Below are 15,000 nucleotides of genomic sequence, written 5' to 3' on the forward strand. Positions count from 1 at the left end.
AGAAAATTATTATTATTACTATTATTATTATTATTATTATTATTATTATTATTATTATTATTATTATTATTAATATTATTATCATCATCATCATCATTAATGTCATCACCATCTTCTTATATCCGCTTTAATGGTGCACATTTGCTCAGCTGTCTGGTCTGTCTTCGCCTGTCTGTCCCTGTCTAGCATTGTCCCGCCACTCTCTCCCTTGTCACCTTTTCCTATCAGAGATCAATGCTGTGTATATTTACTGTTCACTTTGGTGTCTGTATGTGTGTGTGTGTGTGTGTGAGAGAGAGAGAGAGAGAGAGAGAGAGAGAGAGAGAGAGAGAGAGAGAGAGAGAGAGAGAGAGAGAGAGAATTATAACAAAAAAAAAGACAAACAAGAAAAAAATCCATAGAGAAAAATAAGACTAACGTAGATATTCACACACACACACACACACACACACACACACACAAAACTCCCCCCTACACACAAACACAGACATCCCCCTCCTCCAGCACACACACACGTGCACTTACACGACGGCAGGTGTCGTGGTGGCAGTAAGCTCACCTGTAAATCATCACGTACATGGGTGTGTAAGGCGACAGGTGAGGTGTGTTCCCGTGCGGAGAGACTCTAATTGACAGGTGCGAGACATTTATGGACTTGTTGATGGTAATTTTGGAGTGTTATTGAGAGGGATTTAAATTTCAGTCACGCGTGATTTGAATGGTAGGTGAGGTGAGATTTAAAAGCAAGTGATGTAAGGTGTGAAAAAAACAAAACAAGGTGAGGAAAGGTTTTAATCTGGTGTGCGAAGATTTATGAAGTGTATGAAGTAGGTGAAGGTACATTAAATAAGACGTAGAAAATTTGAATTGTAGGTTTGTTTCATAAAGTTGGTGAAATGACAGTAAAAATGGCAGATAATATAATTTGAATTCGAATGGTAAGTAAAGTTGAATTTAAAACCAGTTGAAGTAAGGCATAAAAAGAAAAAAAAAACAAGATAAAGGGGTATTCTAAAACCAAGTGAGGAAAATTTATGATGTACCAAACAAAAGAGGTGAAGTGATATTAAAAATTATTGAGATGATAGAAGACCCAAATTGTAGATTATCTCAAATCTAAAAGCAGGTGGAGTGAGGTCCAGAAAACTAAGGTGAGGAAGGATTTTGACCCGGTGTGAGAAAATTTATGATGTGATATGTAAATTTGGCGAAGGGAAATAAAAGGCGGATGATGGAAGAATTAAGTATTATATGAGTTGAGACTTAAAAACAGAGGAAAAGATGAAGAAAAACTAACGTGAGAAAAGATTATAGGACCACGTGAGAAAAAAAATATATAATGGAATATATCAGATATGTGTGTGAAGAGATTGTAAAAAAGGCCAAAGAAGGGAAGTTTAAAAGCCCGATAAGGGAATGCCTTTGAAACACACATGACAGTAGTTTTGAAAAGCTAGGCGATATAAGATTAAAGACGAAGAAAGCAAGCTAAAGGAATACTGGTGATCGTGGTGAACGAAAATTTATTCCTTCCACATCTCTTCTTGGTTACTGGAAATTTAAATCACAAAAACAACACCGATAAAAAACAACACAAAAACTTAGTCTTTTTCATGCATTTAAGTTAAAGTTTCGTGAAGAATTGAATTGCTTAAGAGAGATTTATTTTTCTGTTAACTTTCAGGAAGAATTTTTAAGGTATAACCGTGGGATTTATAACTCGATTACCTGAGTGGATCAAGGGATTAGTTATCTGAACAGCAGCAGAACACAGGTGGCTGGATTTATGCATCAGCCAATCGCTCAGTGGAATTTAAAAGTTTATACATAAATTAAAGCGCTGACCAGAAAGGGCGCTCCAGGAAAGGTTCTTGTATGGATTTATTACCAGGACATAAGAAATTTTTTTGAGAAGTTTATCGCTCCGGATTAAAAGTTTAAGTTATGGCGCGGGTGGTTGGTGGGGGAGAGAAATGAAGAGTGCGAGTTAAGTACGGGGAAACCCAAATGGCGTGGCGGGGTTTACAAGTTTACCAAGAAGATTTATAAGTTTAGTTAAAAAGGAGTTGAAAGGGAAGCAATTAGAGACTTTATGTGAAAAAAAAAGTGAATGATTTAGTGGTTTACCTTCAATATCTAAAACATCCTGCGACGAAAAATAAAGGCAAAAATGTGGTGATTTAATAATTGATTTTTATTACTTAAAAAACGAGACAGTAACTAGTGAAGGAGTGATGGTAAAGGCTACGTTGTGTTCATGAAAGGCTTCTCTTCATTGCTTCAAGATGTTTCATAAAATAGTAAGAGGTAATGACGCCGATTAAATAGTTTACCTTCATTACTTAACAATACTAGTTGCAGTAGTTAGAGAGAGAGAGAGAGAGAGAGAGAGAGAGAGAGAGAGAGAGAGAGAGAGAGAGAGAGAGAGAGAGAGAGAGAGAGAGAGAAGGAAAGTAAAGACTAGAATGCAATGAGTGAATAGCTTAATGTCATTACTTAACGATGTCCGTTGCAATATTTACACGGGGAAGGAAAGTAAAGGCTACAAATGTAATGATGATTCAGTTATTTACATTCATTTATTTAGGAATATTTTTTACAAGAATTCGGGAAAGGAGAGTAAGAACCAAAATGTAATAACTCAATGATCCATCTTCATTACATAGAAAGGAGGAGCGGGGCCAAATTTCATGAAGATTCAGTAGTTTACCATCAGAGCGAGGAAAAACTCATAATGGCAGTAAGTAAAAGGATAGAGAGAGAAGTGGATCATTTTAATACTTTGCCTACCAGAGAAAGAAATGTACTTAAAAGGAGATTTTAAAACTTGAAACATAATAGTGATGGTTTAGGTGAAAAAAAATATATATGAATACCAGTAGTTAATAATGCAAATAAAGTGGAGATACCTTAATATTTCACTGTAATAAAATATACTTAAAAGGAAGGTAAAACGCCAAAGTGCAATATAGCTCCAATAGTTTACCATCAGGTCGTGAGTGCGAGGAATCCTTTATGCGAATAGAAAAGGAAAGAAAATAAAGAACTTTGCCACGTGTGGAAACCTGAAATGGAACAACGATTTATGACAGTTTACCTTGAGGACTTAATAAAAAGGTGTGGCCCTGTTACTGAAAGAGGCTCAGCTACGTGGAAACTCTAATGGAATGGTGATGGAAAAGTATTTGTCTACGGATATTTACGAGAGTAGTTACGCGAGGACCAAGATGGCTTAGTGTTTAATGGAATGGTGCTGGGCAAGTATTTATAATGCTACTACTTACTGAATGATATATAAATAATGCACAGCGTAGAAAAAAACGACGGTTATAACTATTTTTCTCTACATTTATACACTTGATGGAGCGAGAAAAAAGGCGCTCAAAGGGGGAGGTACAAAGTGGAGTCTAAGTGGATGTTTTTTTTTATGTGGAAGTGTGTGCGTACATATAGTAATTTCGCAAAAACTATTGGGATATTTTTTTTAACATTTTGTAGATTATTATTATTCATGTTGTAGATAATGAAGATTATACCCTTAACCCCTAGAGTAATGACGCAAAAACTATTAGGATATATTTTTTTGGGGGCATTTACAAAATTCCTATTATCATTATTATTATCATCATCATCATCATCATCATCATCATCATCATCATCATCATCCAGTCAGTCATCTTGTTTTCAGTACTGAACACTATACCAATGTGTGTGGGATGAGGTACAGTTTACACACACACAAAAAAAAAAAGAGAAATAACAAATATATTACTTATATTTTATAGTTCATTATAACAATAGTCACTGAGGGGATTCGAATGATATAGTATTCAAATTGACCAGATTTAAACACAAGACCCGTAAAGGAAACACATTCACGTGAATGATTTAATTAAAGAAATTTAGCGGAAAGCAGCACAGAGAAAACGGCGATTATCTCCCCGGAAGTCTTGTGAAATGAGTGGGGACGCGAGAGTTATGCAGATTAATAACAAGAAGCGGGAGAGTGGCGGACAGTTTATGCGTGAATTTGTGAGACGGGTTATGAGCTTCACCTGTCCTGCCGCCCTCATAGGTGTTGCAAGGCGCTGTGTGACACGCCCGGCCAGCTTATTGCTACCACTGGTACTACTACTACTACTGTTACTACTACTACTACTACTACTACTACTACTAGTACCAATGCTGCTATGTTACTACTACTACTACTACTACTACTACTACTACTACTACTACTACTACTACTACCACTACAACAACAACAACAACAACAACAACAACAACAACAACAACAACAACAACAACAACAACAACAACAACAACAACTACTACTACTACTACTACTACTACTACTACTACTACTACTACTACTGCTAATGTTACTACTGCTAATACTGCTACTACTACTACTACTACTACTACTACTACTACTACTACTACTACTACTACTACTACTACTAATGCTGCTGCTGCTGCTGCTGCTGCTGCTGCTGCTGCTGCTGCTGCTGCTACTGCTACTACTACTACTACTACTACTACTACTACTACTACTACTACTACTACTACTACTACTACCATAACTTCATCACCAGTATGAATTTACCATCAGGGCCTCGCCGGGGCTCACAACTCACGCTGCCACTCGATCGCTCAGGAAATAAAATGTGTGATGAATGAAAGAATGAATAAGTGATAATGAATAAGCAAATGGGTAAATAGTATCTTGAGTAACTGCTGCCCGATACCACCTCCATCACTACCAATACCTTCACCACCACCACCACGAGGACTACTGCCACCATCACCACATAAAACCTAACCTAACGTAACCTAACGTAACCTGACATAACACCTAACCTTCACCACCAACACCACTAATACCACCACGAAGACCTGTACTGCCACCACCATTACCACACAAAGGAGAGAGAGAGAGAGAGAGAGAGAGAGAGAGAGAGAGAGAGAGAGAGAGAGAGAGAGAGAGTGAGTGAGTGAGAGACGCACTAACTCACTCACTCACTCACGTAGCACGCAGACCACGAATTAGAGAGAGAGAGAAAGAAAGAGAAAGAAAGAGAGAGCCTTGGGAAAGAAAATGAAAAGTAACCCGTCAAATGGCGCCCGTGTTTACTCGCTGCAAACGGAGGAACCTTATCGGACATTGGTAACAAATTAATTCCATGCGCGTGTGATTACGAGTACCTGCCGCCGCCGCTGGTGCTCGCGTGGCCAGGTACACACGGACCTCGGGGGAGCGATACTCACCCTGTGAAGTCTTAACTGCTGGATTTATCACCGCCAAGCACGAAGCCGAAGGAGGGAGGGAAGGCGGAGGAAAGGGGCGCCAATTCAACTTTAGCGAGTGCGTTCCTTTGATTAGTGAGCTGCGATGAGAGAGAGAGAGAGAGAGAGAGAGAGAGAGAGAGAGAGAGAGAGAGAGAGAGAGAGAGAGAGAGAGAGAGAGAGAGAGAGAGAGAGAGAGAGAGAGAGAGTCCCAATTCCTCATCTATCATCATCATCATCACGTGGCGGCTCGTTGTAATTAGAAACAATTAGCAATGGTGCCTCCTCCTCCTCCTCCTCCTCCTCCTCCTCCTCCTCCTCCTCCTCCTCCTCCTCCTCCTCCTCCTCCTCCTTTTCGCTGCTAATCATCGTCATCATTATTGCCATTATCATCATCACTCATGCTTATTGTAATGATCAAATTAATCATCACAGTTATTAGCGCTGTTTATGTTCTCATTACTACTACTACTACTACTACTACTACTGTTGCTCCCACTGTTATTATCACCTTTTTTTACTCTCTCCTTCTGTTGCTCCTTCTCCTTCACCTCGTTTTCACCACCACCGCCACCACCACCATCACCTTCAGCCACCCTTACAGAAGTCATGGCGGCGGCTTTAACTCCTCTCCAGACGATTCCTTTTATTATTCTCGTTTACTTTAAAAGGCGGAGAGGATTGGAAGGAAGGAAGGAAGGAAGGAAGGAAGGAAGATGATTATACAGTAGTTATTGTTGATCTTTCCCGTATATGTAAGAAGGAAATGAGAAAGAGAAGTAAAGGAAGGGAGAGGAGAAGAAGGAAGAGGGTAAGGAATGGAATGTGAGAAGACGAAGATGAAGAAATAGAAGGTTGAGAAGAACAGGAAAGAGTAATGCAAGGAAGTGGGAAAGATGGTGATGAAGAGGGAAAATTGAGTGAGGAACAAAGAGACGAACTAGGGAAGGGTAAAGAAAGGGGGAAGAAGATGGAATGACGAGAAAAGGAAGAGGAGAGAAAGAAGGAAACATAAGGAAAAGGGAAGAAAGAGGAAAGAAAAAGACATGCATGATGAAAAGTGAGGAGATGATGATGATGATGGAATGGTGTGAAAGGAAAGGGGTGAGAGGGAAGAAGATGAACGGGAGAGATAATGATGGAAAAGAAAAAAAAAAAGACAGGGGAAACGACAATTAAGGAAAAATCGAAGTGAAAGGGAAATAAAGGGAAGGGGAAAAAGTGACGAATGTGAAAAGAAGAAACGGAAATAATGAAGGAGAAGAGGCAGAAGGCATGTTGAAATATACGAAAGAAAGGAAGAAAGGAAGGGAAAGAAAAAGGATGAACTGAAGGAGGAGGAAAGGAGAAATAATACTTAGATACAAAAAGAAAAAAAAACATGATGATGATTGTGATATTGGTAATCATGAAAGTGATCAGTACAACTACCACCACCACCACAACCACCACCACTTCAACTACCACCACCACTTCAACTACCACCACCACTACCACAAAATGCAAAACCACGTGCGCAAATGTAGGATCAGACTTTTTCTTCCCCCACACACTACACAGATCCTCCCCAGCACGCAAGATCTTTTACGTGCCTCCTTCCTTTCTCCCTCCTCTTCTGTTCCTGCCCTTCACAACCACTAATTTCCTTGTCCTTCACCTCCCCTCCCTCACCAGCCATCCCCTTTCCCTACCTTCCCTCGCTCCTAGCCCTTCTCTTCCCTCCCCCAGTAGCTATCACTTCCCTCTCACCATTCCCTCGCGTCTGGCCCTACTCCCTTCCCTCCCTCTCCCGTCTCTCCCTCGCCGTGTCTCCCTCCTTCAGGTGGTGTGTAGGTTCACGTAATAATGACCCTCTGAACGGCTAGCCAATGGTACAAACCACACACTGTCCCCTCCCTCCCAGCGGCGTGTAATGATATATAACTATTAAGCTTGTTATGTCTCATTACGCTAATCATTACCAAGGACATTAGGGTATTACAGGCTGGTGGCGGCGACACGCGAGCCACCAGCCACCTCCACAGTTGCCTCCTCCTCCTCCTCCTCCTCCTCCTCCTCCTCCTCCTCCTCCTCCTCTGAAGTTGTTCCTCTGAGGGTGATCATGGCCGCCGCAACACCCTCAGATAAGTGTGCTGTGTTGATTGTGTTTTGTTCTTACCTTACCTTCCTCTCCCTCCCTTCTTCCCCCTCTCTCCTCTCCCCTCACCTGCCTTTACTTGGTCCGGTCTCCCCTCGTCTATTCTCGCCTTCTCTCGCCTCGCTGCTCTTTCTTCTATCATACAACGTGCGCTCTTGTTTCTTTCTTCCTTCCCTTCTTCACTTTCTTTTCTTCGTTTTCTTCGTGTTCGATTTTTTGTGCTTGCTTTTTTTTTTTTTCGTCTTTTATGTCTGTCTGTCTCTGTCTGTCTGTCTGTCTGTCTCTCTGTCTCTCTCTCTCTCTCTCTCTCTCTCTCTCTCTCTCTCTCTCTCTCTCTCTCTCTCTCTCTCTCTCTCTCTCTCTCTCTCTCTCTCTCTCTGTGTCTGTCTTACCCCGTTTCTTCTTCCCTTTTCAATCCCAACCACACATTCCACCTTCCTTTACATCCGATCCCTCCCTTCCCTCCCCATCCCTTCCTCTCACCCATCCATTCCTCCCTACACACCCCACGTACCCTCACCCATGTACACCTGTCCCCCATCACGTCTCCAGACCCTCCCCACCTCGCCTTCCTCCTGGTGTGGGTGATGCATGGCCGCCGTGTGTCTGGCCAGCTCTTAATGTGTCCCTGGGTAGTGTCTGTGTTTGTCTGAGAGGCAAATGAGCATTGAGACCCGGTAAGGTTAGAGGGACAGGCCGTGGTTGTGACTGACGGCTTCGTGTCACGCTACTGTTACTGTGGTTCCTTCTCTTCTTTCCTATTTTTTGTGTTTTTTTCTCTCTTTCTCTCTCTTTCTTTCTCACTCTCGTCTTTCTCGTTCTTGTCATCATCGTGGTCATCTTACTCCTCCTGATCGTTGTTTTTAGCGTTTCTTCTCCTCCTCTTTCCCTTTCTTTTTCTTCTCTATCTTAATCTTCTTCCTCCTCCTCCTCCTTTCCTTTATTGGCCAAGTGTTTCTGTCTATTTCCCAAAGCTGTGGTAAGTGTGGTGGACTTGTGAAGACGGAGGAGGAGGAGGAGGAGGAGGAGGAGGAGGAGGAGGAGGAGGAGGAGGAGGAGGCTGAAGAAAAGAAAAAGCGGATGTAACATTATGGTATGTTTTCTTTCTTTTTTTCTTACATTTTTTCTCTTTTCCTTTGTAATCCACCTTTGTCGAAACGATAAATCACACACACACACACACACACACACACACACACACACACACACACACACACACACACACACACACACACACACACACACACACACACACACACACACACACACACACACACACACACACACACACACAGACCCCACACACACACACATACACACAGACACACACACACGTACGTACTCAGTCTGAGCTTTATCCAGTGTAAAATAAAACGCTGTTGACATTACGAAGCAAACAAAGAAATTATGTTTGTGCGCGCCGGAACCTGGAAAAAAAAAAAAACAGAAGAGGACAATACGTAACGAAAATTTATACAGTAATTGAGGCTGCCAGATGCACAAGGCCCATCAAACAAAGGGCTGCTGGGTACCTGGGGGCGGGGAAGGGCTTAGAATGGGAAGGGAGGCAGGGAAGTGGCTGGGAAAGGGAATGGGAGGCAGGGAAAGAACTGCGAAGAGGGAAGGAGGCAAAGAGAAAGGGAGGCAACTGAAGGACTAGTGGAAGTGGAAGACTAGTGGAATGGGAGACGGGAGGAAGGTAAAAAGAAGCAAAGGAGGTGCTGGCAGGGGAAGGAAATGGGGAAAAAACTGGGAAAGGAAAGAGCTGGGAAGGAAAAGGTGCCAGTAAGGAAGATAAAGGAAGGAGGGATATGGTAATAAAAAAAAAAAAAGGGGGGTGGGAAATGGGTAGATGCAATGAGGAGGAGTGATAGTTGAGAAAGGGAAGGACCTGAGTTGTAGGTGAGGGGAAGGATTGGGGCATGCAAGGTTGTGGTATGTATGGGCGATTGAGTTGATGGGCTTTGGAGGAAGAGGAGGAAGGGAGAATAAAGAAGAAAAGGTAGGGGAGAGAGAGAGGAGAGTAGAGTTGTGAGTGAAGAACGTACTCGTAGAGGGAAAATGAGGTTATAGGAAGGTTGTCACTAATTTTTTTGACTTTGGGCGCAGGTGAGTGAGTGAGCAGGAGTGTGTGTGAGTGAGTGAGTGTGTGTGTGAGTGAGTGAGTGAGCATGAGTGAGTGTGCCTGAATGAGTGAATGAGTGAAGTGAGTGAATAAAGCAATGATTGTGTTGCAAATAGGTAATAAGTTCAAGGAGGAGGAGGAGGAGGAGTACGAGTAGAAAGAAGAGAAGAAGGAGAAGGAGGAGAAGGACGACGGCGACGAAGACGACGAAAACGATGACGAGGAAATAGATGAGGAAGTGGAAATGAAATGGAAGGATGATGAAGGGACATAGAGAAGAGGGAAAGATAAAGGTGTGTGGGAAGGAAAAGAAAGATGAAAAAAGCAGGAAGGAGATGAGGGGCCTGTCAGATACGAGAGAGAGAGAGAGAGAGAGAGAGAGAGAGAGAGAGAGAGAGAGAGAGAGAGAGAGAGAGAGAGAGAGAGAGAGAGAGGAATGGAAAAGGAAGGAATAACTATGAAAAAAGACGAAAAATGGAAACCGGATTTGGAAAGGAAAGAGAAGAGAGGAAAGGGACGTGAGGTGAGAAGAAGGAAGTGGAGAAGAGGAGGAGGAAAAGGAGGGGAAAGGGGAAAAGTGAGGGGAGGGGGAGGGGGAGGGAGGAAAGAGTAGGCCTACACACAACGCCTCAACCACATAATTAGCCAGAGCGAAAATAATTACACGTCACTAATTGTTTAGGGCGCCCTCACCTGTCCCGCCTCCGCCAGAGAGAGAGAGAGAGAGAGAGAGAGAGAGAGAGAGAGAGAGAGAGAGAGAGAGAGAGAGAGAGAGAGAGAGAGAGAGAGACGGTTACAACATTAAGCAATTCTCTCTCTCTCTCTCTCTCTCTCTCTCTCTCTCTCTCTCTCTCTCTCTCTCTCTCTCTCTCTTCATCCTCATAGTTACTTCTCTATCTTTCCTTCTTTCCTTTTTTCCTCTTTCTTCTCCAACTCCTCCTCCTCCTCCTCCTCCTCCTCCTCCTCCTCCTCCTCCTCCTCCTCCTCCTCCTCCTCCTCCTCCTCCTCCTCCTCCTCCTCCTCCTCCTCCTCCTTCTCTATCTTTCTTGTCTTCCTTTTTCTCCCTGTCTTCCTCTTCATCTTCTCCCTTCCTTTTCCTTTCGTTCCCTCCGACGACCACCACCTCTTCCTTTTTTTCCCTTCCTTTCTCTCCATCTTCCTATCACCCTTTCCTCCCTATCTATGTCATTCTCTTCCTTAACTATTTCTTCCTCTTCCCCAGCTATCACCGCCACCACCACCACCACCACCACCACCACCACCACCACCACCACCACCACCACCACCACCACCACCACCACCACCACCACTACCACCACCTACCCTTTTCCCCCTCTCTCCCTCCCTCTGTTCTCTATGTTCCCTCTCCCCCCACTTCCCCTGAGGGCTTACACTGCCGTTACCCTTTAAAAAGCAGCAGCAGCAGCAGCAGCAGCACTCAACCCGCGCCCACAAAAACAGAAGAGAAAAAAGAAAAAAACAAAAAAAAAGGTGACTCTTTCGGGGCCTTTTAAAAATGGTCGCCGCTTTATAAAACTAGAAAGTGAAGCATTTTTCAAGGGTGCTGCAAGTCGCCCCGTGTGTGCTTGTGTGTGTGTGTGTGTGTGTGTGTGTGTGTGTGTGTGTGTGTGTGTGTGTGTGTGTGTGTGTGTGTGTGTGTGTGTGTGTTTATTTCCATTTCTTGGCGTTATTTTCTTTGAATCTCATAAGACTATGAGGAAGTTTAGGACTGCTTTCTCTCTCTCTCTCTCTCTCTCTCTCTCTCTCTCTCTCTCTCTCTCTCTCTCTCTCTCTCTCTCTCTCTCTCTCAAGTGACACAGACAATCCACATTTTCATCTCATTTTTATATCTTTTTTCCCCGAGTCATATAATTTTTTCTTTCCCTCGCTCGCTGTGTGTCTGCTTCTGCCGCGGCTGTTTATCATAATTAATGCTGCTTCTCCGCTGCCTCCCTCCACTTGGCCAGAGAGAGAGAGAGAGAGAGAGAGAGAGAGAGAGAGAGAGAGAGAGAGAGAGAGAGAGAGAGAGAGAGAGGTAAATAAAGGTCACAGGTAAAGTTCAACGTATGGAGGGATTAGGGATAAAGGCAGTAGTGGTGGTGGTGGTGGTGGTTGTAATTAGTGTCTTCGTTAACGATCGGCCAGTGAGAGAGAGAGAGAGAGAGAGAGAGAGAGAGAGAGAGAGAGAGAGAGAGAGAGAGAGAGAGAGAGAGAGGTGGAGGGGACATGACAAAGACAAGTAAACAAACAGAAAGACAGACTGATAAAGAAAGTTCGACCGGTCAGAACACACACACACACACACACACACACACACACACACACACACACACACACACACACACACACACACACACACACACACACACACACACACACACACACACACACACACACACACACACGCGGTAATATAATCGATTCACGGAAACACTTGGAACATTTTCTTGACAATTAAAGGACAATATTTTTCAAGCTTTTACGCAGTATTTAAGAGTGAAAATCTGTATGTTGCGTAGAATGACGAATAATACAGCATGATATAAAGTTTAATGTTAATGATGCTCAATGATGGAAACTTAAGAATACAATATGGGTAGAAGACAAAGAAATATGTAATTCTAAATATATCTTAATTCATGTGACGATTCATCTATAGCATAGAAAACAAAAAAAGACTCTACTTGAAAGTCAGAGTGAAATGAGAAGGAAACATTGCAGGAAATAGATAAATGTAAGGACTGCATATTGTAAGAAGATCAAGGGATTAGTGTGAAGAGAATTAAACTAGCTTTCTTTATATATATATATATATATATATATATATATATATATATATATATATATATATATATATATATATATATATATATATATATATATATATATATATATATATATATATATATATATATATATATATATATATATATATGAGAGAGAGAGAGAGAGAGAGAGAGAGACAGAGACAGAGGCAGAGAGGAAGAGAAAGACAGAGACAAAGACCATAACAATAACATAAGGGCGGGGCCACCTACCTTCCAGAGACCCGCCTTGTGCGACCAACCACCCCCGCCTCCGCCCGCCCCAGCTTCCTCGCCGGAACCCACCTGGTTGGTCCTGGAGATGGGCGGTGTGTGGGGGGTGGTGGCCATGCCGGGGTGGTACATCATGTCGTGTTTGAGCTGTGGGATGGCCCCGGGAGGCTGGCCATGGCCGTGCTTTGAGATGTCCACGGCAGCTAAGGCCTCTGCACGTGTTAGCAGGCCATCGTCCAGGCCAGCCCCGAAGAGTTGGGTCTGAGGCGCCAAAGGAAGTGGTTTGTAGTCCTCCTGGAGAAGAAAGACAAGGGAGGTTAGGTTATAGAAGTAATGATGGTGGCTTTAAACGTTTCAGTGTTTTTCGTCCAGTGCTTTTATCAGACTGTGTGATTATTGCGGTTTTTAGGGGTATTTTTGTGATTGCAGTGACTTTCTAACACTGGTTTTGTATTATCAATGGGATAAGATATCATGAAAATCTGATTAATCATCTCTGTGGTCTTTGAAAATAGTTTTAATGACAGGAAAGGACGTTTAGGCCTAGTCTAGTGGTGGTAGTGATAGTGGTAGTGGTGGTGGTGGTGGATGAATGTATGGGGAGAGGAGGGAGGGAAGTGGAGGTTTAAAGTATAAAAGGTCCATTCAATCTTTCATTCATTCATTCATGGGTAAACTTGAAAAAAATAAGATCTGGGAATTAAAACGAAGAATATATTAAAAGGAATTAGACCATTTCTTTTCACTTAGGTTTCTTTTTGTGCGTCAGGCTGGCAAAGGCTTGGTGTCGCCTCCCTTTCTTAGCCACGCGCTGCTCCTCCCTTCTTGGTAGTGAATAAATGAAAGACTTGAGAGTTAGCGGCGTCAATGGAAGAGTGGATGGACTTAACACACACACACACACACACACACACACACACACACACACACACACACACACACACACACACACACACACACACACACACACACACACACACACACACACATCCGAACATTTCTAGTGCATTTAGCCACTTTTGAGGATTAACTGCTAGATGAGAGCATTGGGTGTGGTGGGTGGGTGGGTGAGCGAGTGGGTGGCTGGGTGAAGGGAGAGGGAGGACCATGACTGGGCTTTGTTGGGCGGCTGGAGGGAGGAGGGGAAGAGGGAGGGAGGGATGGTGTGTCAGCGGGCGGAAGCAGAGGTGTTAAATGGTGTTTGTTCATGTGGAAGGGATTAGCAGGGCGCCAGACTAATGAGGTCTTGTGGAGGAAATGTTTTTATTTAGTAATTTTGGCGGCGTGTTGATCATCAGGGACGCTGGGCAGTGAAAGGTAATGTGATTATGGCTAATGTGTCGGTGTGTTATTGCGGAGGTGATGGGGGGAAGGGCAGGGGAGGGGGAGGGGAGAGGGAGGGAGATGAGGGGAGGGGAGGGAGAGAGATTGTGCCGACAGACGACTGCCAAAAACTTTTCATTAATTCCCTCAGCTTGTGTGTGTGTGTGTGTGTGTGTGTGTGTGTGTGTGTGTGTGTGTGTGTGTGTGTGTGTGTGTGTGTGTGTGTGTGTGTGTGTGTGTGTGTGTGTGTGTGTGTGTGTGTGTGTGTTTGCGTGCGTGCGTGCGTGCACACTTTATACTCACGTCTTGTTTTTTTAAGTCGCGTGCGTGTATTTATGTGTGTATAAGTAATTCACTACAATCTTTAGGATCACAGTGAACTCGTGATCATCAGCAACAAACAGTGCATCCTTCTAGTGACACCTCAGAACACACACACACACACACACACACACACACACACACACACACACACACACACACACACACACACACACACACACACACACACACTCCTGTCTATGAGTGATGCTGAGACACCACACACCACACACACCATCCACAGACTGAAGGAGAAAGGGATGCTCACTTATCTCTAAATACTCACGTGACCTGACAGGAAAACACCAGCCTCCCAGATGACGAGCAGTGTTACCAGTGTTCTAGTAAGCAGTGCGTTTTTCATTATGCGTATACTAATCTCATGTTTACGTATGTTTTTTTAATTGATCGATATGCAAAACAGATGTATATGTATTGCCTTATGAGAGAGAGAGAGAGAGAGAGAGAGAGAGAGAGAGAGAGAGAGAGAGAGAGAGAGAGAGAGAGAGAGAGAGAGAGAGAGCATGAAAATAAAAATAGCGCATAAAGTAGAAAATGTGACGGAAGGAACGTGACGGAGAGACCAGGAAGAGCAGGAGGAGGAGGAGGAGGAGGAGGACGGGAAGAGGCCGTTGGAGGGGTCACTCGGAACACCTTTTCGGTTGGCAGTCAGGGCGGGGGCGATTCCGAAGTACCACTCAGAGCTGCGGGGACTGACAGACACCTGCCGCCTCTTCCCGCCGAGACAATCAATCTAAAATTCACCACCACGC

At 43.5% G+C, this 15,000-nt stretch overlaps 1 protein-coding gene across 5 annotated transcripts in view; it reads right to left on the reverse strand.

Moving 5' to 3' along the window:
- LOC135104432 (inhibitory POU protein-like) overlaps positions 1 to 15,000 on the reverse strand; it is a 134,971-nt gene that overhangs the window by 28,202 nt on the left and 91,769 nt on the right. For all 5 annotated transcript variants that reach the window (XM_064011849.1, XM_064011848.1, XM_064011846.1 and 2 more), the window contains one exon: positions 12,584 to 12,877. In XM_064011849.1, coding sequence (XP_063867919.1) covers positions 12,584 to 12,877 — 294 coding nt within the window. The remainder of the gene's footprint in view (positions 1 to 12,583; positions 12,878 to 15,000) is intronic.

This window comes from Scylla paramamosain, chromosome 10 (genome assembly GCF_035594125.1).
Source record: "Scylla paramamosain isolate STU-SP2022 chromosome 10, ASM3559412v1, whole genome shotgun sequence".
In the NCBI taxonomy this organism is placed as follows: Eukaryota; Metazoa; Arthropoda; class Malacostraca; order Decapoda; family Portunidae; genus Scylla; species Scylla paramamosain.